The sequence below is a fragment of the Taeniopygia guttata genome, chromosome 9 (genome assembly GCF_048771995.1).
Source record: "Taeniopygia guttata chromosome 9, bTaeGut7.mat, whole genome shotgun sequence".
In the NCBI taxonomy this organism is placed as follows: Eukaryota; Metazoa; Chordata; class Aves; order Passeriformes; family Estrildidae; genus Taeniopygia; species Taeniopygia guttata.
In genome coordinates this window covers 2012284-2037724 of record NC_133034.1, presented here as the reverse complement: position 1 = coordinate 2037724, position 25441 = coordinate 2012284, and the positions used below count along the sequence as shown (strand labels likewise).

The 25441-nt window shown below is 42.0% G+C and overlaps 1 protein-coding gene across 1 annotated transcript in view; it reads right to left on the bottom strand.

Moving 5' to 3' along the window:
- LOC100218614 (glypican-5) overlaps positions 1-25441 on the bottom strand; it is a 348060-nt gene that overhangs the window by 300535 nt on the left and 22084 nt on the right. Inside the window, exon 2 of the mRNA XM_030279863.4 lies at positions 24605-24766. Within this exon, the coding sequence (XP_030135723.4) occupies positions 24605-24766 (162 nt within the window). The remainder of the gene's footprint in view (positions 1-24604; positions 24767-25441) is intronic.

The following is a 25441-nucleotide window of genomic DNA, read 5'->3' as shown; positions in this document are numbered from 1 at the left end:
ATCCTTTAAGGGCTACAGGAATTACCACACAGCATACATCTTCTTTGTAAAATCTCTGCACTTGATCAGCACTCTGTGGGACTTGGCCACAGACATGATTCTCAACAACTTTCCAAATGCACCCATTCAACAGCCAGCAACCTCTAGTGACAGATGTTTCTGCCCTGACCCTGCTTTCATGTGAAGAGGCAAGAGCCAGAAGTTATTTCCATCAGAGCCTTCATGAATTTCTTTAAATGTATTTGCTAATTTGTGATTATGCAAAGCCAGAAGTCCAGCTTGCTCTTCCGAAATGTTCAAAGTTTATCAACAAAAGGCTTCTGAGGGAGATCTCTCCTGTCCTTCTGCAAGCCAGCCACACTTTCCTGCTGGGAAGAAGGGTACTCCCTTGCTTTAGCATCTGCATGTGTACCTGGGGCTTGGAACACGCTACAATCAAGCAATTGTTTAGGATGGAAATGACATTTAAGGCCATTGAGTCCAACCATTAACCCTGCCACCTCCACCACTGAACAAGTGCCACACCTATGGCTTCTAAATCCCTCCATCGGTGGGGACTCCACTGCCCTGGGCAGTCTTGCTTGACAATTAATTAAATGTTTCCCAATATCCAATCTAAGCCTCCTCTGGCACAACTTGAGGCCATTTCTTCTTGTCCCTTGGGAGAAGACACTGATCCCATCTCACTGTATGATCACCAGTCTCCTCTCAGAGACCTAAGGTGAGCAAAAGGTCCTCCCAAACCTCTTCTTCTTCAGGCTGAGCCCCAGAGCTCCCTCAGCTGCTCCTGCTGCTCCAGCCCCTTCCCTTCTCTGGACACTCTGTTCTTAAGGTTATTGTTCTGATCAGAAAAGAATTCAACTTCCTATCACAAGAAACTAACAGCACAGTATTGAAGTCTTAATTTCAGTAAAAATCACAAGAATGGCTCATTACTTTTCAGTTTCGCTGCTTTGAGTGATTCACTGCATAAAGTAAATGATGTGTAAAGTGGAGAACAGTTCAATTTCTACAGGCTATTAAAACAGAAATATGGAAGGTTGGGAGCAGGGAAAACATTCTGCAGGGGAGTGCTAGTCCATTTAGAACCACTGCACGCATCTGAGTTTTACAGAAACAAGAAAAATTATACTGAAAAATGAACTCTTTTTTTAAAAAAAGTATTGCCCATTATAAATCACGCTCTGCAAGATACACAGAATACAGAATAATCCCTGAATCATCACACACATTTGGCCATACTGACAGCTTGTGCACTTACTGCCACAATATAACTTCTACTACACAAAAGAATTTTGAAAATCCCCTTTTTCCAATATGGATGGCCCCTCGTTTTCAAGTGATGAGATCATATCAACAGGAGCACTTGATTTTCTTTTTCTATATGGAAACTGCTGAGAAACCTCTTACGAGGCAAAAAAACAAGCTCCTATGCAGATCAAAGTCGAGCAAAAATTTTCTCATGACAAAGATTGATAAGAAAATCCTGGTTTGGTTTAGGGCACCTTGGCCTTGATGTGTTAACTTGTCTGGTACCTCTGGGCTGCACTGCACTGCTTGTCCCAAACAAGCTCCTGACAATATTCTCTCCTCCATATGCACAGAAATACCTTTTGAGTATGAAATTAAATTATGTCACTTAAAATTAAGGTGGAGTACTCACGAGGCTACCAGTTAAGCTGTTCCTATTAAAAGAGAAGAGCCTAAATCCTTTAGACTTCTATCAAAATCCCAAGCTTTAGAAGTCAGCAACTCTCCTCCAAAATCTCCTTGCCGGGAAGCTCTGACTCTTGAATAAGAAGTTTCTGAATGAGGAGAATGAGATAACTGCTGGTTTCCTCTTCAGGGACATCATTAACACACACAGTGAATCTTTCCAGCCTGTCTTTATCTGCTCCACGATCCTCTACATCTGCAATAGAAAAATCCTTCCTTCTCCTACAAACTGCAATGCCCTCAATTCCCAGAGAGTCCAAGCCCCTCTTTGCTCAGCAACTTTATCCTTTCCTAAAAGAGCTCACCTACCACTGTGTGTTCACCTTCAAAAATATAGTTTCACTTATTTCCTTCAAAACTTCACTAGGGAGACCTGGCATTTCCTGCTCTTTCCCTGCAGACTCAAAGTGTCACAAAATCCTTCTTCTGTCCCAAAAGCCACTATCCCATAATGTTGTTGTGAGCAGTCACTTGCAGGTGAAATAAATCTGCAGTGTTCCATGCCATTCTAACTGCACTGCCAACATTCTATCCTCTGCACACACGATTGAAAACACACAGCCAACATTTCCCCTGCTGCTGGGAAGCTCAGTTTTTCACTACCATGGAATTTGACCTGGAAGACCTACACGAAAGATGCACATCACTGACATGGCTCAGGGAAAACCTGGGAGAGGTAAAGCTCTTAAACAATCCCCCAAGCATTTCCGGGCAGATTTTTGTCTGACCATTCCTTAGGTGATTCCTTGTCACCTTTATTTCAAGACATCCAATAGGAAAAAAGTGTGAAACCCAGCTCTGTCCACTGCCATCCAATAGCTTTATCCAGTTTAGAGAACACTCTTTAAAAAGGCTTTGAAAATTGGGACTGGAGTAGACACCAGTAGGAACAGACATGGCACTAAATGCTGTTCCTGAGGTCTTACCTGTGTGCTTCTAATTCTGCCTTCAGGAGTCTGTGTGTGTGCAGAATCAGAGCCTACAAAGTCTCTGCTGACAGATTTAGATCATGGCCATAACACATTTGTCATACCTGTATTTAAAACTCTGGAATTTAATATATTAATGGTATATTAATATTAATAATATATTAATACAATACAATATAATAATATATTATAGTATAATATATATTGTATATATAGTATAACATATATACAGTATAATATAACAATAGTAGTAATTATTGCTTATGTTTTCATTTTCACTGGGACCTAAACAGTTAAAATATTTTTATTTGAAAACACACTTCAAAATTTATAAAAACAAACAAAAAAAAGACATCACTTGCTTTTATTAGAAGATGTACTGAATGAAGAGAATATGTCAGAGGGTACTAAAAAACCCAAAGAAATCATCAACAGGCAACATGAATTAGTGTACTGCCAAAAACACGAAAACCAACCCAGTGCAACAGTCACAGATTTATTGGTTTGGAAAGAGTAAAGAGCCTCTCGAGCCAAGAGATGTTAGTGCATTAAAAATTGCACTGGATCAAAACACTAGATATAATTTCACTAAGGGGAATCATCGAGGAGCATGGAATTTACATGGGGTTTCTTTACCCAAGAATACATGAAGTCAGCATCTGGCTTCTTTTATTAAAAGTAGTAATTTTTTGCTTTTTTCTTTTTTTTTTTTTTTTAATAGCTCATTGCTATGCTGTATAGCCAAAACTATTTTATTCTGCTGGCAAAGATGTTCAATGTGGATTTAATAGATAATATGACTGGGAAGGTAGTTAATAAGTATTATTTTTCACCAGGAGATTCTGCTGCCCACAGTGAGAAGCTCTCCAAGGTTAGTCTGAGGCACTGACATGTATTTATGTTGTTGTTTTGGGCTGGATTTTGTTACTAACAAGGCACCAGGCACATGACTTTTGATGTCCCAACAGCAGCATTTTGATTTGAAAATGCAGTGAGTGCCAAGTGCTGCTAATGCTGATCTAGGTGGGATTTTTAGCTTTATTGTTCTGGAATTCTAACATTATCAACAGGAGTCTTTTGACTGCAGGTGTGACTGCAAAGCACAGGAGTTCTGTTCCAGGGTAAAACAGATCTGTTTAGTCAGAGATGCTGAAGAACATTCACAGAGCTAAGATTCAGTCTGGCTCTGATTTGAATCAAGTTGATGAATTGTAAATAGAAACACTCTAATCCCACACAGGGACAGCAGGGAACTCCCAGAGCCCCTCCGATGTGCTGAATGGGTTCTTTTAGAAAGGAATGCCACACTTCAAGAATGCTGATTGAAAAAAAAAATCGTTTTTCATTAAAAAATAGGAGGAGGGTATTTTCTTTTTTTAAATTCTCCCTGGTACCAGCCAAAGATGCACACACAGAGTTTTGATTAATTCTGTTCCCTAATTTATAAGCAATAGTGTCCACACTACACAGTGTTCACATGCCTTATCTCAGTGTGTTTTTCCAGTTGTTTAATAGATAACACAAGGTCATGGCTCAGACCTTAAAGTAAAGATGTTGCATGTGGAAATCTCCTGGTGTAAACGAGAGGAAATAACAAGGCACAATCTTTTTGGTCAACAGATTATATGGGTTCAGATTTGCTGCTGTCAGAATTATTACTTACATTTTCAAAATAGATTTTAAGGAGAATGTGATTCGCCCACTTTTTTTTTTTTTTTCATTCTTTTGGAAATGGTTTGGTGTAACCCTCCCATCCATTTCAACTTGATCTATAATTTTATGTTGATTGACCACAATCCTAACTCAGAATAATTCTGAAATAAATTCTGGGACTTTTCTGAGTTACAAGTTTTTAAAAAACAAAATAACCGCACAGCTGAAGTTTACACATGTTTTTCCACTGCAAAGCATATTCAAGTTCCTTCTCTGTAATTGCCTCTTCTAAGACATCCTATATAGAGCCAATGCTTTAATTAATATAATGTAGCCCAACAACATTAAATTCTTCTCGAAACTAAGAGGGATGAAAAATATACAATATACATATTTAAAAGATTCATTACTTTTTTTTTTAATTGAAGAGTAAAACTCTTTAAGAACTAAAATGCCAAGGTCCTCCTCCATCATGCAATGAGCACAACCTGAGATAAAACCAAATGAAGAATTTAAACAGAGCCCAAATTTGAAAATAAAAGAATGAACATATCCACAGTTCTCTATGCTTATAAGCTACACCGGAAACAAAAACAACCAATCACAAATAGCATCCAAATACTAACAAGAAAAAAAGCCTTTTCTCACTTACAGCTCAGCACAAATACTAAAACCATTTCAGATAAAGTTTCATTTCCCACATCATGGATCAATAACTGCATCAGTTTTAAATAGCAAGCCAAGATGAGAATGGGTCCAAATTACTCTAAAGGTCATCATAAAGGCTTAATTCCATTTTTATATCCAATTTTTTATTTAAACAAATTGTCATGCATGTGAATCTGAGAAATTCAAAGGTTAGTGTGTAAATAGACTTGAATTACTTGACTCAAGAGCCCTCAGGCTGTTGAAACTCATATCCTGGCAGACCAATAAAACTTGTACGAAATCAAAATGTTTGATCTCCAGAATGCTGAGTTCTTTGGTCCCGAGCCAATAAAGAACCTAACCATGTGTCTGTCTGTCTTCAAAGCGCACGAATCCAGGGCTGACCCTGACTTGTGCAGCCAGTGAGCCACAGCAAATGGCTGTGGAAGGAAGATGAGAATGAGTTGTCCTGAGGCACCCAGAAACTTTTTTGAGAGAACAACAATATACTGAGTGTTCAGATTCTTTTTCACACAAACTGGACTGTGCAGCACAGCCCTCCTAGGCTGGAAGACCCGAAGCATCTTCAACTGATGTGCTGCAGACACCGAGTGCCTGTCTTAGGTTGGAAGGTGTGGCTGGGGGCATGTATTCCATTGCCATCTGCCAGAGCTGGGGCAGCTCTCTGCTGTTCTTTGGGCAGTTTTTTCTTTATTTCTCCCACAGCCAATCCTCCCTCCAGGAGATCTCTGCTGTTCATGGCCAGTGAGTGTCCCTGCACGGCTGAGAAAATTCCATCATCCATGGGGAGATGCTCTGCCCAGGGGAGGAGCCAAGCATTCCTACCTGGATCCAATCTGACCTGGGAACAGCACAGCAGCCTTTGCCCCCTGCATTCCCAGAGGAGCAGCTTTCTTCCCACTGCATTCCCAGAGGAGCAGCTTTCTTCCCACTGCATTCCCAGGGGAGCAGCTTTCTTCCCACTGCATCCCCAGAGGAGCAGCTTTCTTCCCACTGCATTCCCAGAGGAGCAGCTTTCTTCCCCACTGCATTCCCAGAGGAGCAGCTTTCCTCCCCACTGCATTCCCAGAGGAGCAGCTTTCTTCCCACTGCATCCCCAGAGGAGCAGCTTTCTTCCCACTGCATTCCCAGAGGAGCAGCTTTCTTCCCACTGCATCCCCAGAGGAGCAGCTTTCTTCCCACTGCATTCCCAGAGGAGCAGCTTTCTTCCCACTGCATTCCCAGAGGAGCAGCTTTCTTCCCCACTGCATTCCCAGAGGAGCAGCTTTCTCCCCCACTGCATTCCCAGAGGAGCCCAGGCCCATCTCCCCCAGCCCTGGAGCTCCAGAGGAAAACTCCCCCCTTGTGCAGGATCCTGCTCCAGCAGAAGCACAGCTGGCACTGCAGGAGGGCTGAGCCACCCTGGGATGGGGCTGCTGCCACCTCCCTGACACACAGGGGGCCAGGTTGGATTCTGGCAGTGTTGTTTTGGATTAATCCATTTTTATTTTCTTTCTATTTTCTTCCCTAGTAAAGAACTGTCATTCCTATTCTTATACCTTTGCCTGAGAGCCTCTTAATTTCCAAATTATAACAATTCAGAGGGAGGGGGTTTGCATTTTCCATTTCAGGGGAGGCTCCTGCCTTTCTTAGCAGACACCTGGCTTTTCAAACCAAAACAGTGCCGTGTTCTGCCCCAGCTGAGGCTGAGCCCAGCCCAGGACAACCCCAGCTGTGATGACACTCCTGAAGGGTCACACAAAAACTGGATAACTGTGTGGATATGCTCTCAGGAGATTGAAAGCTAAACCAGGCTGTGAGGAGAGACACCACAGGGAGGGGGTGGCTAACCAAGCCCACTCCCACTCCTGGACAGCACTGCATGAAGCATGAAAACAAAACATGACAGCTCACTGTGTCAGAGCAAAGCTGGCCTTAAACTGGCTGCTCTACTGCACAAAATAAAACCACAGATACTCACTAGAGAAAAGGGGCCTGTACAATTAGGAGTCAACAGTCAGGATTTGTTTGCAATCATGCAGAGCTGCCTCTGAGGAAGGAATGTGTTGGGGGTTAAGATTTTTCCTTTTCTTTCTTTCTCTTATGGAATTTTCTCCCATTTGTTGCCGGGACAATGATAACTGGTACTTAAGAGAACAGAAGATGTGGCTGGGAGAAGGAGGAGGGGGAAGGGTGCAACTGGCTATTCTTACCTGGGCTTTTCTCTTGAGAAGGGCAGAGATGTGGGTGAGGGGCTGAGCTCAGCTCCTCTTGCTCTTGGTACACTACTTTGGAAGCAAACCAGATAGAGTTTCCAAGCCACAACTACAGTTTCATAGGAAAATTAAAATAAAAGCAGATAACACTGGCTTAAACTGACAGAGTCAGGATACAACCTGGCACCCTGTTGGTCAGGGTGGTGGCAGCAGTCCCATTAAATGGTGGCTGCAGTCCTGTTGGAGGGGTAGATGTGGTCCTGTTGAAGTGGTGATCCTGCAGAAGGGTCTGGTCTTCCTCTGAAGGCTCAGTGGTGGTTATGTAGCTCTTGTTCCCTGGGAATGCAGTAGGTGAGGGCTGGCTGTGGTGTTCCCAACCTCAGCTTATATCCAGGTAGGAATGCTTGGTTCCTTCCCCTGGTTGGAGCATCTCCCAGTGGGATGATGGAATTTTATCAGTCATGCAATGAGACTTGATGGCCTGTTAGCAGAAGAGAGCCCTCAGAGGGAGCTCTCAGCACTGAGTCATGGAAGAGACCAAGAGCACTGCCCCGCCTGGTTTTAGCAGCTTAGGGAGATGGTGACAAGAATACAGACTGCTGGCTACACCTCACACTGTAACCTGAGGCACTCAGCACGGGAGGAGGATGGGAGCTGTCCCTTGCTGCAGGGAGAATCACTGCCAGGACCTGAGCCCAGCCCAGCTCCTCCTGCCCTGGGTGAGCCTGTGCTCGTGAAGAGCAGCTGTCACACTGGGCCTTACCAACACCCAGTCTGGTTGGAAAGGACCATCACCATCCATCCAGGCGCCTCAGGGGAAACCTGGACCCAGGACCCCGAAGCTCCCATTTCCCATCTCCCCGTCTCCAGACATCTCTGCCAGGAGAAGGGGGCTGTCTTCAGAAATTCATCCTGGGTTTACAGCACGGTGCTCTCTGGTCAGGATAAGCAGGCAGTGATGCTGATGCACATGAGCACGTCCATTCCCTTCTCTCAGGCTTGGCCATGGAAAGACAACGCATTCTGTCAGCAGCTCTTGCTGGGCCTGGGTGCAGACGTGTGGGGCTGCTCCCCAGCACTTCCCACAGAGAAAGTGCCTGGAAACCACACTAACACAGGGAACTGCCTCCTCATCCTCTCCTCCTCCAGCAGCCTTACCCACTGCAAATGCACCCAAAGTCCTCAGAACTCTGAGGTGCCGGATAACGTGGCTGGTTTTGTTATTTCAAGCAATGCAGATTGGTATATTCACATTTGACTGTGCTTCCATCCTGTCAGGCCTGCAATCTTACCACACAATTTCTAAGCAAGATGCAGTGCCAGAACAGCTCCATCCTGATTCCTGCTTACACAGGACCTTGTGCTGCACCACCAAGCCCAGCACATGGCCTGGTGGCACTTGGTATGACAGCAGTCCCAAAAGGTGTGTCACAGTGTGTGAGGGGAACGCTGGGTGGGCTGGAAGCCTGCACTTTGCTTCTAGTATTTCAGTTTTACTGATCTTGAAATAAAAACTCACTAAAACTTGCTATAAAGGCCATCAGTCATAAAATAAGATCAAAAGCAGACCTATAGAAAAGATGTCTGCTGGAGGAAAAGACCTTGATGATGGTTTCAGAAATACAAGAAAGCACATCCTTAAATAAAGTTTATAGCCTCAAAACTGCTCTCCTCAGACAGATTATAAAATTAGATAAAACTATCTATTGCCTTGAGTGATGACAAGAAAATGAACGTTTCATCCTCTACAAAACCAGGAATCTTCAGATAAGATTTGTCTCTGCCATCACAAGATAAATCACCGTGGGTCTCATGCTGCTGTAATTTACAGCAGTTACACCTGGTGTAACTCCAAAGCCTTCACTCAAGTTACTCCACCTGCAAGGAGCCATGAGGAGAATCAGTTTTCTGATACAGAGAGATAACTAAAGATCTTTGAAACCTTCATTAGTTCTTTGCATTTTCCTTGAAGCTGTGCCATCCCCAGCCTTATTTTATCTTTGTTATTCATCAGCACATTATTTCTAAGCCTACAGTGGGTAGATGTGCAAGTACGGATTTCTTTCTATACAGCTTTTTTTACGTGTCTTATTCGTCCTTGAATTTTTGGGTATTCCTTTCTGCAAAAGTAAAATCATTGCTGAGGTTAGTCTTGCTGCTCAGACCTCACGAACATACTTAAGAAAAAGGGAGGGAGGAAGTTTGGTGAATGCTTAAAAAAAATGAGATGACATACCTCACAGCCCATTGAAAAATGTCTAGATTACAATGCAAAAAATTACACAAAGAAATTAAACAAACAAAATTACACAAACAAATTCTGATTCAGACTACTGAAATGACACTTCCTGTTCTCCAATTGAAGCGTCCCTGACTCATCAGTAACAGCTTTGCTGGAAGGAAGGCGGGCTGAGGCTATAGGAAAATGAAGGGTTAATAGGGAAGGATGGCTTCTGTTATGACACAATTTGACATTCTGGATACAGAAATTCTTCAGCCGCAGAAATCTGAAGGTCTCAGATAGAAAAGCAATCAATTTTCCTTCCCCACTGTATTAATGAAACAAAATATCTGTTTGGTTTGAACCCTAACCTTCTCTCTAACCCTTTGCACATTTGAGTATCAAAGCATTGATCCTCTTTCTCCATCTTTTCCAAATTTTGCCAGCACATACAAAGCAGGAAAAATGAGGTAGGTATGATAAATAGTCTCAAAATCTGGAGGGAGGTGGTGGTGAAAGAGTATTTTTGCTGCTGTATTTAGCATGTTAGCTAAAACATTAGGAGGTCATAAGAGTAATTTTGTTTTCAACAAAAATTAACTGCAGTGGGTTTTGATTCTTTATACATTTACTTCCTCTGCAGGACTAAATCTCCATATATTGTATTATTAAGTCCAAATAAAAAATAGCATGTGCCTGCCTCTCTTTGCATATGTATATATCAGTAGTTTACCTTTTTTTGTCTCTTGTATGTTCTTTTGGCACTTCCCGACGCTCTCCTGTCCCCCAGCAGGACCCCATGGATGATCCTTCTCTCAGGAATCCATTTTTGCAGGCTGCCAGGAGGAGGTTTCTCAGTAATGAGTTAAAGTTGCCTTGTACCCATTGCAGTTCACTCATTTGCCACTTAACCATATATTCCATGGCACATCCCAATAAAGTAATCTTCACTGGGGAAACGGAACCCTTCCCTTTTCTTGGCATCATAATTGAAAACTTTTAGTTTCATTCTATCCTCGGAGCCAGGGCCCAAGCTCAATTAAATCAGTGCAAAGATAATCAGGGTTTTTAACTCCTTTTGGACCACAGCCAAGGTGAATGCTATGTGATGTTTTGTAAAGACTACATTCATTTAAATCAGAGAAGGCGCTCTCATTCCTGTGTTTGCAGGTAAAAAACAATATTCATCTTGGTAAGAGCTACTTCATCACTCACTGGTACTATACCCACCTATTATCTGCCAGCACAGTTCAGGAGCTTCATGCTCAGGGACAGAACCTGCATGCCTGAAAGCTCTCACCGTCATGAGAGTCATAAATATCAGTCACTGCTACATAAATCCTTACAGCGACTTCAGGACAGCAGTGGCTTCAGCAGGAACTCCTCAAGGAAACACTTCTGAATCACTAAAATTCCCTTTACTCCCAGTGCACAGATACACCCTTTCATTATTCCCAAGGGTACTGAAATTAGTTACATACATGAAGACTGACATATTCATAACTAATCCAAAACAATCAACACAACAGCAGTCTGGCTTACAAGGATTCACCCTCCTGCACATGGTCTGCTGTTTCTTTAATTTCACTATTTTTTGCTAGTGCCCCCAAACGCCAACTTTTTTGGTAATAAATTTGGTGGCTTTCACATTTTCTGACCATTTTTCCCAGCTGACTATACTTGAAATAGTTAGTATTTCTGAAGTGTGCAGTTTAAAGCATTAAAAAAATTAAAACAATATCTTAAATTTAGATTTTTGTATTTGTACCTTTAGACCTACTCCCCATTCTGTGTGCCAGTATTTTGTCTGGAGTGTTCCAGCATTTTATACCTCATGTTTACAACTACCATGTGCTCCTTTTCTGCCAAATTTAGTGAAGAAGGATGCAATTTGCTACAGGAGGTGAGTCCTGCCAAACCCCAACAGCCTCTTTTCACCCCATTCGCTCTGTGGAAGGAAGTGCCTCAGATTTAGCAGTCTGCAAGAGCATTTCAGTGACCCACACACCTCTGTGCTTTTAAAATACAAACATTTCTCACATTTAAAGTTAACTGCACACCTATATGACTGGCATCTGGATCATTTCCTGCTGAGTCAGATGCAGAAACAGCCCTGATTTTTGACTTCTAGTCCACAGGAAAAAATAAAAAAAACAGCTCTTTGCCACATGCCAAAACTTTTCCTTAGAGCAATCTGCACAGGTAGAAACAGAAGGAAGGTATTCCAGAGGGATTAGACTATATTTTCTGTTATGACTTTCACACAACCAGCTGGCCCAAAACTACTAAGAGAGAAAAGGAGGATATAACACATAAGGAAGTGATTAAATCCATGTAGAAAAGACATTCTAGCTTAGATAACTGCTTTCTGTCTGCTTGTCAGCTGTTATTTCTCAAAATGCTATTTATCCACCCAAAATTATTGTCTACCCAGCTGTATGAGCGCTGTTGGGTGGAACAGGACCCTGCAGCTGGGCTGGAGCAAGCTAAGCCTGGTCATGGAGAGAAGGAAGAGGAGATGTTCCCAGAGCAGTGACTTCTACAAAAGGTGCCAGTGGGGCACAGGGCTTCAAACATTCCAGCAATCTCTGGTCATGTACATGGAAAATGCAGACACTACAAAGAAATTTCAGAACACAGCTAAAAGGGGCAAAAAGAAATCTAAAAGTTTCCACACATGCACCTCTAAAATCCTGGTAGCAGAGACATACATTGGATTGTTATGAAAAGTCTCTATTCCTGTCCATAGCCTTCTGTTTACAATAAATGCTCTGAAACCCAACAAAAGCAGTAATAGAAAGGGTAAAGAAATTATTATATCCCCTACAGACATACCTCTTTCCCACAGCAATCTAAAAAAGGCTAAAGGAAGCTCTCACAAGCATTTGGCAGCACAAATCAGAAAAAAAGTTACACAACTGCAAAACAGTTACGGCAAAAAGGGTAAGAACTATTAAAGCTCTTCTTTCTCTTAAAAATCCATGAAGCTTTGCATCAATACTTACCTTCCAAATGTAAACATCTGCAGAGATTCCAGTTTTTGCATGGTACAATACAAAGACAAAAGTCTCAATACAGGAAAATGAAGAGAGCCAATCTCAAGCCTTTCTCTTTCCAGTTAAAAGATTCAGAGCAGATGAAGCAGGACAAAGCTGTTGCATCCTCTCACATCTGAGAAAAACCACCCTTTAATTGTTATGAATAGGCCTGTAAGAGTGAGGGAAGGATGTGGGAGTATGCAGGGAAGACATGACCCATGAATCCCCTACTTCCAAGTCCTACTCTTACCCTGCTTTCACTCAGATTCACAGCAAAGCCCAGAGCTCCTCCACACCAAGTCTGAAGAACAGGGGAAGGGTCAATGGGAAGCTGCTAGGGAGCAGCACCAATGCAGCACATTTTATTTATAACACAAATCTTCCTAATCCCCAAATCTAAGATATCTGAGTGTAGAGAGAATGTCTTGAGCTTTTTGTCAGGTTGGTGACAGTTAAGAGATTCAGTACTTCATTATGGAAACCCCAACTCTCAGGAAAATAGCAAACAAAAGGCAAATCCAATAGCCGCTTCCAAAATATTTACACTCCATCTACACAGCCCGAAGTGGAGGAATGCAATCCAAACAGATGTCCATGAAAAAGGCACAGGACCAGGAATCCACATTAACTTCCAATCTGGTATGTTGCACGTGTCATTTCACTGGTATTTCTGAGGACAGATGAAAAGCTGTGTCCATTAAAAATCATATGGCAGAGTCAGTTTTAGTGAGAATTGTGTTCACATACCATGGATGTGAGCAGACACCTCTACATGGCTGCAGCATAGCAGCTACTTTGATATACTGGCATTTCCTTAAAATTGCCACTCACCCCACAGTGGTGCACACAGGGCTGGTCCAAGTGCTGCTCCCCTTGCCACAACACAATCACAAAAACAAACAAACAAAAAAAAATCACAATATAAAGGACAGTCACAAAAAAACCCACACCAGCAGGGTTAGCTTCCTCACCTCATAAGTCTGCTACAAGTCTAAAAACTTTTGAACATGTTTTGTCTGAAGTAAACACATGAATAAGCTCATTTAAAATCAAGTACATCTCTTTTTAAATTAAAGTATCTTCCAAGCTGCCAACCCCAAAGCTCTCAGCTGACAGGCGACCAGCAAGCCATAACATTCCAGATTATCAAGATAATTGTGCACTAAGATCAAATATGAATTCTGAAATCTGATCTAAAAATCCCAACACAACTCGGAACGCTCTCTCTTACAGAGAAAAACACGACACTGTTGCTTTTGCACACCCTCCATCTGTCTGTGCTCCTGCCTCTTGTGTTACAGGAACTGTGATATTCCCAGGACTGTCACACTGACTTGGGGCTTTATATGCAGCCCCAGCCCATAAATCAAATACCCCACAACAGCAATGAGGCACTTTCTGTCAATAACTGTGTCAAAAGAAAACTTTATTCTCTTTTTTTTACAACTAGACACACATAACAGTTTAGATCAGTAATGCATTATGTTACACAGCATTACTAAAAGGCATACATTCAAATATCCTTAAAAGCAGAAACAGATTACATCTGCAGAACAGATTCATGAATTTGGCTAAAAACCCCAAAATAATCTAAGTTGGCTAAAAACCCTGAAATAATCCAAGTTACTATACCTTTGCCTTCTAAACCAAGGCCAAAAAAAAAAAAAAAAACAAAAAAAAAAACCACCAATGGTGGTGTATATGTAAACCTAAAAAAATATTTAATTTTCTGAGTACAGTATTCATCCACTGAGTCTACAGTTGGCACACTGCAAACTGAAATGCCACTGGGGCACAGAGCTGAGACTGGAACCTATATCTTATTTCCTGTGCTCCCCTGAATATACTTGCTTTGACAGTTCTGCTCTCTTAACCTTTTTAATTCTGAAAATGCAATGGTGAAAATGAAGAATTTCCAGTAAATTAGTCCTTTCACACCAAGTTATCTATAAGGGCTTTACTCATATTTTTATTGAGCTGCCCAACATTTATAATATTGCAGTACCAATACTCTTGATCAAAAAACATCTACAATTTTGGATCCAGAAGTGGCCTAAGAAAATGCCTCTCCTGTTTTCAAATTCACAAGAAAAGGGCTAATAAAACAACAAAAGGAATTTTTAACAACTGATCGTCTTTGGGAGAGAAGGATGCATAATAAAAAGCTGAATTATCATTGAAATGACCCTAAAGTGACAGTCAGAGGTCTTTTCATTCCAAAAACCACTTTGGAATAAAAGTAAAAAACAAAAAAAAAAATCCTTTGTGCAGGATCTTCATACACTTATGCTCTTATTAAGAAATTTGTCAGAACCCATCCTTTCTCAGGTCTTCACCCACCTCCTTCTCAAAATGTGAGCCTGACTTTGGCAAGCAAGAACTTGAGTCTTGATTGCAGGGGGAACAATTGGATTTCAGAAGATCCCCTGAAGCACTGCCACAGCCAGCAGCAGAGTCACTGGGCTGAGGGACTGGATGAAATCAGACTGGGCAGTCAGGATGGGAATTTCCTGATGGAAATACCATTTGAGAACAAAAGGGAAATAAAGGGAGAAAACCACCCACCTTCTAGAGAACTAGAGGAGACAACAGAAATGTCAGAACGTGGCTGTGAACGAGGTGTGCAACTCCTAAGAAAGGACACTAAAGGAGGTACCAGGTAGCCAAGCCCTCAGATTCATTTGCTCACTTTGCTTTTGCAGGCTTTTGGGGGTTTTTTTTCGTGGGTTTTTTTGTGTTTTTATTTTGTTTTGGTTTTTTGGGGTTTTGTTTTGTTTTGTTTTTTGTTTAATGAATGAATCTTTTCTCCAGCCATCTTCGTGTTTTCTATCTCAACTAACACCTCATTAGCTTGTTGGGCTAAGTTCCACCATGTTTTTCTACTCTGAAAATTCAGACAACAGCCTACAAAGCACTGGGGAGAACAAAGAGGAAGAAAAAGACAAATACAAACACCAACAGGTGAAATACGGACAGGGATAGAAGATAACCAAATACATGATCACAATATATGTGTGTGATATATATGTGTGTGTTCATTAGATTTCTACCCACACTGCCTGAGAACCAGTTATAAATAGATGATGAAGAGACCGTCCCTGCCCCAAATTGCTGACATTCTAGGCATCAAATGGCAGCCACAGCCAGCCAAGCTCAGGAAGAAAGTTTACATGATGATTATCAAGGCTAAATGGATGATATCTTATCGGGATGATTTGCTGTTTCCTTTTAAATGTATTTAATGTTTATTTCTCTCACCACCTCACATCATCCTGTCCTTGCAAAGCCTCAGGCCAAACAGTTCCATAAAATCTGTATTTAATAAATTGCATGTTACAAAGATATCTAAACTATACAGCACTTTTGCTTAGCAGTCAAAGCACTGCAATCCCAGTAACCAGGCAAAAACTTCAACACTGAGAAGTATATAATGATTTCCAGTGTAAGCTTCTGGCAATATTCTCCAGTTCTCCAGAAGCACAGCTCTGCACATGCACTGCTCAGGAAGAACTGCACCATTTCACAAAGCAAACCTGCACACAGCAACTCCTGTAACAGAGAGCTGCTCACAATGCTGGGCATTGCCAACAGTGACTGCTGGTTGCCACTGGATAAAAGATCATTTTGGTGTAGTAGGTAAGACTCAGTGGAGGGTTTGCCTATGTTTAAGGAGAAACCCACTATTAACAATACAGTCACTAGCTGTAGTTACCCTATAAAGACTTATGTGGACGTGGTCATTACTGAATTTGGTTTGCAGGAAAGTGATTTCCATTCTACAGCTAGAATTAAGCATCCTTCCTAGGTTTTCATTTATTTTTCCACTTGATTTAAAAGCATAAAATCATCAGAATTTTCTTGTTTCCTCCATTATTCTTCTGATTTTTCCTGTATTGTTTTAAAAGACTTGTGATTTCTTCTTCCTAACAAGCTGCCCAAATGACAAGCAGCAGCCAAGGGATACATTAATGCAATCAGAAACACACAGAAATTACCAAGATCAACAGGTATTTACATTTCAGAGGAGTTAGGGATGCTGATGAAACACCAGCATCACAGGTGGATAAACCCTGGCTGTGAAGGCACAGAGAATCTTTACAGCTCACACATCTTTAACATGAAAGGGTGCACAGGAAAAGCCAGAACTGTTCCCATCTGAACTTTTATACTGGGAGAAAAGGCTGGAATTGCTGGACTGTGACAGTACCCGACATTTAGATCACAGGTGACCAGCAGCACAGGCTACAGTGGAAAATACAGGATAAAAGGTGTATTGTAGATGCAGGAGGGGAGCACTATTAAGGAAACATAGAATGGGATCAGTAGTTTGATTAGGGAAACTATCTTTTCAGTACAATTGAAATAACCTTGAAAAAAGAGTGAAAACCATAAAAACCCATCAGATACTTGGTTTTTGTAATGTACTCTATGGAAAATGAAACATTATGGGAAGAATCTAGAGGCACACAGTCTTAGAGGACATGAGAGGCTGGAATTAACTTCTGCACAGCTTATTTTGTGTTTAATAGGCACTACAGGAAAATTTTAAAGGTGACTTTATTTGGGGGTTTTCCCCATTTAATTTTCAACTTGTATGTAAAAATAAAGTAAATTTCTTAAACTATTTAACTATTCATGGATAATACATAACACTGATTTCAATTTCTATTAAAAACGGAATAATACAAGACACCAAGTAAGAAACATTAATTCTTTCAGTAATGTACAGCATAAAAGCATCAATCTGAATCTAGAATCCTGACAAAAATGTACACACAACTTCTGAAAAGATATTATTCCAAAGCATCACAGGTAGTCTTTCAGCCAAAAAAAGAAAGGGAAAAAAAAAAAAACAAACCTCACACCATTCAGAAAGTTTAGAGACAGAACACATAAGCAGCACAGAGAGTTCAATTATCTCCATTTACAATGCAATGTTAATATTTACTCACAGTCCTCCACAGGCCTCCACCAAGATTTATTTTTAATTTTGCACATTCAGAAGATAAAAGGTGAGAGCATTAGGGAACAGCACATTGCAAATGTTTTATTTTACTGAGAGAGGAACAATTACAGGAAAGAATTTAACACCCCCTTCCACCACTCCACATGCAAAGACTGAAATCTTAGCAAAGCCCTGGGCTCTAAAACCATACATGGCATATGGAAGATTAAAACTTATATATTTGTAATGGTAAAATTTCAGGATCAATGGACACCATGGAATAACTAGGCAGTGTGTTTAAAGCAGGAGAACTGAAGCACAATTAAACAGCATTAGCACATAGTTGACATTGCCAATTCTGTTGTGACAACCAAAAGATAACCTGGGGAGAAGGGAATTAAGGGGCAGTGAGCCCAACAATGGATAATCACACCATTGGATAATTTGTACATCTTGGCCTAGTCTTGGCAAGCTCTGGAATTATCAGTCTCCATGGTAAGAGGGAAGCATGTTCATATTTCTAATAGATTTCCCTTTTCATTTACTGCCCATGCCCTCATTTAGGGCAAAGCTGCCCAACCGTGCCAAGATCAAGGACAAAAGGAGCATCTCTCAGTCCTGCAGCAAACACCCCAGGAGACTACATAGGACAAAATTCCTTCCCCTCAGAGGTCTCTAGAAATCTACAAAATACTTTTTTAGAGGGATCCTATGGCATATGATGTTCCACTTCAGAAAACACGTCTTCCCTTCCTTGTCCCTCCCTTTATCTGTCTGCAGCACCAGTACAGCCACACTGAGGTACTGCCCACAGGTGCCTGAAGTCTGCAGACAAAGAGCTGTGCTTCCATTTCAACAAGGACCAGCAGCAGCTGAGCTAAGGCTGGTTGTGTCTGGGGATGAACACAGGCTCCTGCACCCACAGCCCCAAAGGCAGCCAGCAGTGCTCCACCAGCAGGCAGCTCACAGCTGGGAAGGGATATTCCAGCCTTGGATGCACAGCTGGGAAGGGATATTCCAGCCTTAGGTGCACAGCTGGAAAGGGATATTCCAGCCTTGGATGCACAGCTGGGAAGGGATAACCCAGCCTTGGATGCACAGCTGGGAAGGGATAACCCAGCTTTGGATGCACAGCTGGGAAGGGATATTCCAGCCTTGGATGCACAGCTGGGAAGGGATATTCCAGCCTTGGATGCACATCTGGGAAGGGATATTCCTGCCTTGGATGCACAGCTGGGAAGGGATAACCCAGCCTTGGATGCACAGCTGGGAAGGGATATTCCAGCCTTGGATGCACAGCTAGGAAGGGATATTCCAGCCTTGGATGCACAGCTGGGAAGGGATAACCCAGCCTTGGATGCACAGCTGGGAAGGGATATTCCAGCCTTGGATGCACAGCTGGGAAGGGATATTCCAGCCTTGGATGCACAGCTGGGAAGGGATATTCCAGCCTTGGGTGCACAGCTGGGAAGGGATATTCCAGCCTTGGATGCACAGCTGGGAAGGGATATTCCAGCCTTGGATGCACAGCTGGGAAGGGATAACCCAGCCTTGGATGCACAGCTGGGAAGGGATATTCCAGCCTTGGATGCACAGCTGGGAAGGGATATTCCAGCCTTGGATGCACAGCTGGGTAGGGATATTCCAGCCTTGGGTGCACAGCTGGGAAGGGATATTCCAGCCTTGGATGCACAGCTGGGAAGGGATATTCCAGCCTTGGGTGCACAGCTGGGAAGGGATATTCCAGCCTTGGATGCACAGCTGGGAAGGGATAACCCAGCCTTGGATGCACAGCTGGGAAGGGATAACCCAGCCTTGGATGCACAGCTGGGAAGGGATATTCCAGCCTTGGATGCACAGCCCAGCTCTCACTGCTGCTGGAGAACACAGATCCACTCCTGCCCTGGAACAGGATGGGGACACAAACACTCCAGTGGAGCCACTCCCTCTGGTGGAAAACATTGTTTGCCTAGAGCCAAACCAAATTCTGCACCCTGGCCTGCTGGAGTTCGGGATGCTGAGAATTTCAGACTTTCTGTGCTGCCAGGCACTGACCCCCAAGAGAACACTGCATTGACCTGGGGCCGTGGAGAAGCTTCCAAAATGGAATGACAAAACTGGGATTGTGGGTGTGGAGTTTGAATAGAAGTGTGTGATATCACAGGGTGGAGAATTTAGAGTTTGGGGTTTTAGGATATAGTAATATATATGGTACAAGATGGAGGTTTTAGGGCAAAGACTGGTCCTTTACCTTCTTGTCCACGGGTTCGGGCAGTGTTTTGTAACTGAACATTCTCTGCCTTGCTAATGAAAGACTGCAGAACTCACTGCTGTGAGACTGTAACTTTGAGCTCAAAGGTCAGCAGAGTACAACACAAGTGGGAAAGGGTGGGGAACAACTTGTCTGAGTAAATGACCAAGCAGTACAGGACTATAAAAACCTATTTAGACAACAACACTTCTGCATTTCTATAATCCAGCAGTAAATAACAGGAACCAGAAGCACTGGTGGTGAGCTTTGGCAGGTTTCTGCTGGTGATGGTTGGCTTTTTTTTAAAATAGCTCATTGATTCTTGACTGCATCCATCTCCAGCATTGTGGCTACACTTCATGTAGTAATTTACTTCAAACCAGAGTGCACTTCTACAGCCAAGTCTTTGTTTTGTCACTGCATATCAACACCATTAACCAGACACCCCTATTTAAAGCTGATAGTCCTAAATTCAGTAAAAATAAGTATCACCAACACTGCAACAGAGCCAAATGAAAACTGAAAACGTTTTTGACTCCACACAGCCCTGAGTGCAGTGTAGTGTATTATTCCTTTCTGGGAGAGTTCAGATCAGTTGATTAATGGGCTCACTGGTGTCATCCATCCCAAGATCCCCTGAAACCATCCAGTCATCCCCAATCCCCATGGAGGCTTTCAGAGGAAAATCTTTCTGCTTAAGGACTATATGGATAAACTAGGCATTAACTTTGAGGCATTTCACTGACAATCAGAAGTGCCTGCTACAACAAGCTGCCCTTTCCATCATTCTTGCCCTTCCCAAGTTGCCTGCTTGGATCAAATGGCAATAGGGCAAACCAATGTGCATGAACTGCAATGTCAGGGCAACTGCAGCTGTTAGAAACTGCAGCAAGGTGCTTTCCCAACCAGCATCTTCCCATTCCATAGAAAGCAGAAGGTGAGCACAGCTTTCCAAACCCTGTGGGTTAGGAGTGAGAAGAACAGAGCTCCAAAGCTCATCTTCCCTCCTGTAGCTGGGAGAACACTGGAACAGGTCCCAGCACCTGACCCTCAAGGTCAAATGTATGTTATTTCAGAAAAGCAAGACAAATTAGTTTTTTATGAACAACAAGCTTTGTTCATGGAAGCTTCTCTTCAGAGGCTAAGTGAACAATTCCTATTGCCTACAGTAAAAACAAGTGCAGAGAACAGGAAATCTTTTAAACTATTGAGCTTAAAGTTTTTCACCATATCTCTGACAGCTGCTAATTTGGTGACTGAAAAGTGATGTAGGTTTAAAAGTATCTCGTTCTGCCTCTGTGCAGAGACCATCGGCAGAACAAATAAATTATCAGTGCTTGGATTCTCATTACCACAAATTAGCCTCAGCATACGATGACAGGAGCAGAGCCAAGCTGTCTGTGGGTCATTATGTGGCACCTGTTAGCACTCCATAAAACACAGAAAAGGGAGGCCAGGTTCTCTCTGCTGTCTGACCACAACAAAGCTTTCCTGTCAGACTATCCATACCTCTTCTGACAGCAACTTCCAGCCTGCACACCCAACTGCTAACAATGAAGCAATTGCCACAATTGGAAGTGTCCCCAAAGAGTGCAGGAACTGCATGAGGAAATTGGGGCAGGGATGGCAGATTCTGCCAAATAACAGGTACCATCACCACAAAGACATCCATCTAAAACAATACATTTGTTTACATACAAGCCTAAAACAACCAGTGCAACAAAGGAAACAGTAAGTTCAGAAGAGAATCTTTGGGTTACCCAAGGGGAAAGTGAGATACAAAATGAAAGTGTCCTGTTTCATCATTCATTTAAGTAGTTCTGCTGGGCATTTCAGGCTGTAGCCACAGGAGTAAAGACAGGCAGGCACATCTTTGGGTGGGACCAAGTGACCTGCTCCAAAATGCATCCACAAGAAAGCCAGCTGTGGAGAGCCAGAGGCTGACAGGGAGGATCACCACAACAGGCACCCTGCCCTCTCTGACACTGCTCCTATTACAGCCTGCATCCCTTACTCATCTCAGGCTCTTCCTCCTCCTTGCCTGTGGTTCCATTTGGAGCAGTCACACATCTGTTGAGGGACTAAAACCATGCTTATGACCTTGAGGCTACACCATGGACCAGAACATGAAGAGAAAGCAAATGCATCAGCTTTCCATGAAACCCTCCCACGGGCCCTGCTTGCATTCAACCTGTCTGACCCCCAGATTTTGTGTCACTGCATGGTTTTGCAGGAGCTGATTCTGATGCTGTGCCTCCCAAGCAGCCAGCTGGCCCTCCCATTCCTGCCTCTGTCCTGTTCCTCATGGGGAGGGCATTTTTCACTGCAGTTGGTGCCAGTGGGGCTCCTCCTACTCAGATCACTGCTACTGGCATTTGAGAGAGCCATTCAAGTAAAACTCATCCATGCAGGAGCTTGATTTAGTGAAGTGTTTCAGCAAAAAACACTTGGAAATACTGAAAACTTTAAAGGGGAAAAACAGTGGGACAACCTTAGTACTGAAATTGTCCATGTAAATGGATTAGGCACTAGCCCAAATACAACAAGCCTGCCCACAGCAGTGATATATTTAATCAGGCCTTACAGATTAATTATTTTGCACAACGAAATCCATCATCTGTGAAAATTGTCTTATTTCAGCTGTGGGCAAAGCTACTTAAACAACATTTTCACTTTAAAGAAGAAAACCCAAAACTATCTCTTCAACTCCAAAATACCCACAGCCAACTGCAGTGCCAAGGCAGTGTAGAGGGAATATTTAATCAAACTCATATCAAACTCCTACTCACATGAGAAAGCTCCTTATTATTAATACTTGTGGCACTTAAATGTCCCCAGAACTGTCTTTTGACTTCTTTTAAAGAATATAAGGAGATTATAACGTAAAGAAAACCCCCAACATTCTCTCTGGGTGTCTCCCAAAAAAGTGGTCTCTTTTTCCCAATAAAATTTAACTGCCACCACTGTGTTCTCAGTGATGGACTACTGAAAATCCACCTCTTACACCACAGTAATCTTGAAAATCATTTCATCAGCATTGGTGTAATATTAACAGTATTGTCTGCTTAGAGTGCATAAAAAGCAGCTTCGATTTCCTTTCCTCAGAGGCAGGCAGCAAGGCTAGCTACTGCTTTGCTTTGACTAAACTAACAGTACTAAAATGTACATATATAAAAGTAAATTGTGCATGAAAATTGTACAAGTAAACACCACTCCATACAAATGAATGAAGTGCTATTTTTCAGTAAGTCTGAGTCAGTTCTCCCTGCTGCAAAAAACATGAAATCTAAAAAGCATCTGACAGCTTCTAAAAATCAGGGTTTCCTTTTCTCAGGCTGTAAAATGTGCTGTTGGCACACTCACTTTATCATTCAAAACAGCAACAAGTGAAAACAGACCAAAAGGACAGAGTTAATTCAATGCAAAGATCTTCTCTCTCAGTAAATGTCTCGCACAGCACCACTCTTAGCAACAGAATGTTTATCCAGCACAAGATAAAGAGAGAGGCTTTTCCCTGACACCTGGGACAAAACCAAAGCACAAAAGCAGCTCCCAGTGCAAGCCAGCAAAGTTACATTTTTCAAGTGTTCCCACCTAATGCAGACAGAAGGCCAGCCACAGCAAGTCCCAACAAACAACCTATTTACCCACTTCCAGAAAATGCTTGTAAATTTAAACTGTGTGAAATGTCTAACTACTGCTTTCATTCCCTCAAAAGGCTTCATCTGCAATGGACAATAAAGCCTCTGGCTTGACCTAAAGGGGCTGGTAGGTTAATCTATTCTGACCTTACCTTTATTCAATCATAATACTGAAAGATTGCTTGAATGAATAACCAACATTTAACAATGCCAACAGGCACTCTTTCACTACAGTGCTCCTCTGAAGTGCCCTCCAAGCCAATTTTTTAATGAAAGGGGATATCAAACATTTTCAAAAATTAATTGTAAAATAAACCAAAAAGGCATTTCTCACTCATGGGTAAAAAAGGAAAGATATAAAAAAGTCAAAAGCAGAAGCAAAAGCCCCTTTTCAAGTCTCTTTCAGACTTCCACCATCACTTATTGTCAATTTTTGATGATATGCTGCCTCTTATTAGCTGTCAGTCACATCTTTTATTTATAGTATTTTCACTCAAACGGGAGAAACCAGACAAAAAAGATACTACTGATAAAACCTGCCTTCTAACAATAGATCTTAACCACCCAGGCCTCAACACTTGGTATTTTAATAACTACTGGCTTCGTTTCAGAACCCGTTCCATGAGGGTGCTCAGCACTGAACACGGCAAAGCAGAGTTTAATTTAAGCACATAATTAGGCCCACAGAGGTCAGTAAGCTGGATTCACCACTCATTGACTGATTTAATCACTCAACTACCATAAGTTTAAAGTTCACAGCCTATGTTTAAATAAATGCCCTTCTAGAGAAAAGCCTCCAGTACTCAACACTACAGTGCTCAGCTCTACCCAAGCATTTTCCTCCCTGTAGCAGTACAATAACCCCCTGTATGAAGGAACTAAATAGTCTGATAGAACAAGGTACTCTTGCATTTTGTCATGGTGCAACAGCTGTATTCTCATTTGACTTATCAGTTAAAGCACTTAATTTTCAGCATCAACAAACAAATGCATCTTCATTTAATGTTCTACACCTGTAAATGGTTTGGCAGCACAAGAGAATATCAAAAAGCATGACTAGCAGGCACTGAAAAGACATTTTAAAATGCCTTAAAAAAATTCACACTGACCCCAGAAACAAGGTCTCAGCTTAAATCTATTCCTAATTAGACTTAGGAAGATGCTTAACTGTACCAATCAAGATTAATTGCTATCACCTTTATCCAAAAGCACAACTATCAAAGAACTGGGAAGCAAACCATAAGGCAGTGACAGCAGCATTCAATGCAAGAGGAATGAAAAGTAAAGACAACAGCTTTCCTTTGGATTGCAGAGGATACTGTTATAAACTATTCAAAATTTCCTACCTTGAAAAGCTGTGATGTGACCAACAATCATGTACTTCAGCTCAAAGTTCAGTGCCTGGATGCTCTGAGCCCTCTCCCTTCGAACAGCTGCCTGGTAGCTTTCTTCCATCTTTTTGGTGCAACACGTTGGTGCCCTGTGTTGGCAGATCTGTAAATCTGACTCTTAAAACAAACAAGAAAAATACAATAATTAGAAAACCCCTGAACTTACACCGTAAAAGCAATGCATGTTAACGTCAGAAACACTACATTTTAAATTTTGAAACAAGACAAAGCCCACAAGGAATGACACTGTGAAATTCAGCTGTTGTCAGAAGGACACAAAGTTGTGATTATTTCATTTGAGTAGCATTGCATTATCAGCTGGTAAGTTATTTTACACTGCTCAGAACACTGGGCACAGAAGTCACCTGAACACAATCAGGGACACAAAAGAATCACAGTCATGAAGATGCACCAAAGGGGGAGTATTTCCACCATACACCTTGCACTAAAGGTATCAGAACTTGAACATGTGAGTGATAACCTTGCCTCAAACTAGGATCCAGTACTCACCCCTGGTGTGCCTCAAGGAATCACCTAATCACCTCTTACACTAGGGGAACCTTCTTAAAAAATCTCTGGGCTCCTAGGCAGCTCACCAAAAGAAAAAAAAAAAAGAAAAATTTAAAAACACTGCAATCACTCTCACCTTACAACTGGAGAGAAAGTTGAAAGCTGATTAAAAACTTCATTCTTGTAGAATGTTTTTAATTTTTTTTTTTAGTCATTCCATCTTTGTATGTGTTTCAGTAAGGAAGCTTCCAAGGAAGCAAGGAAACTTCCTTACCAAGTTGC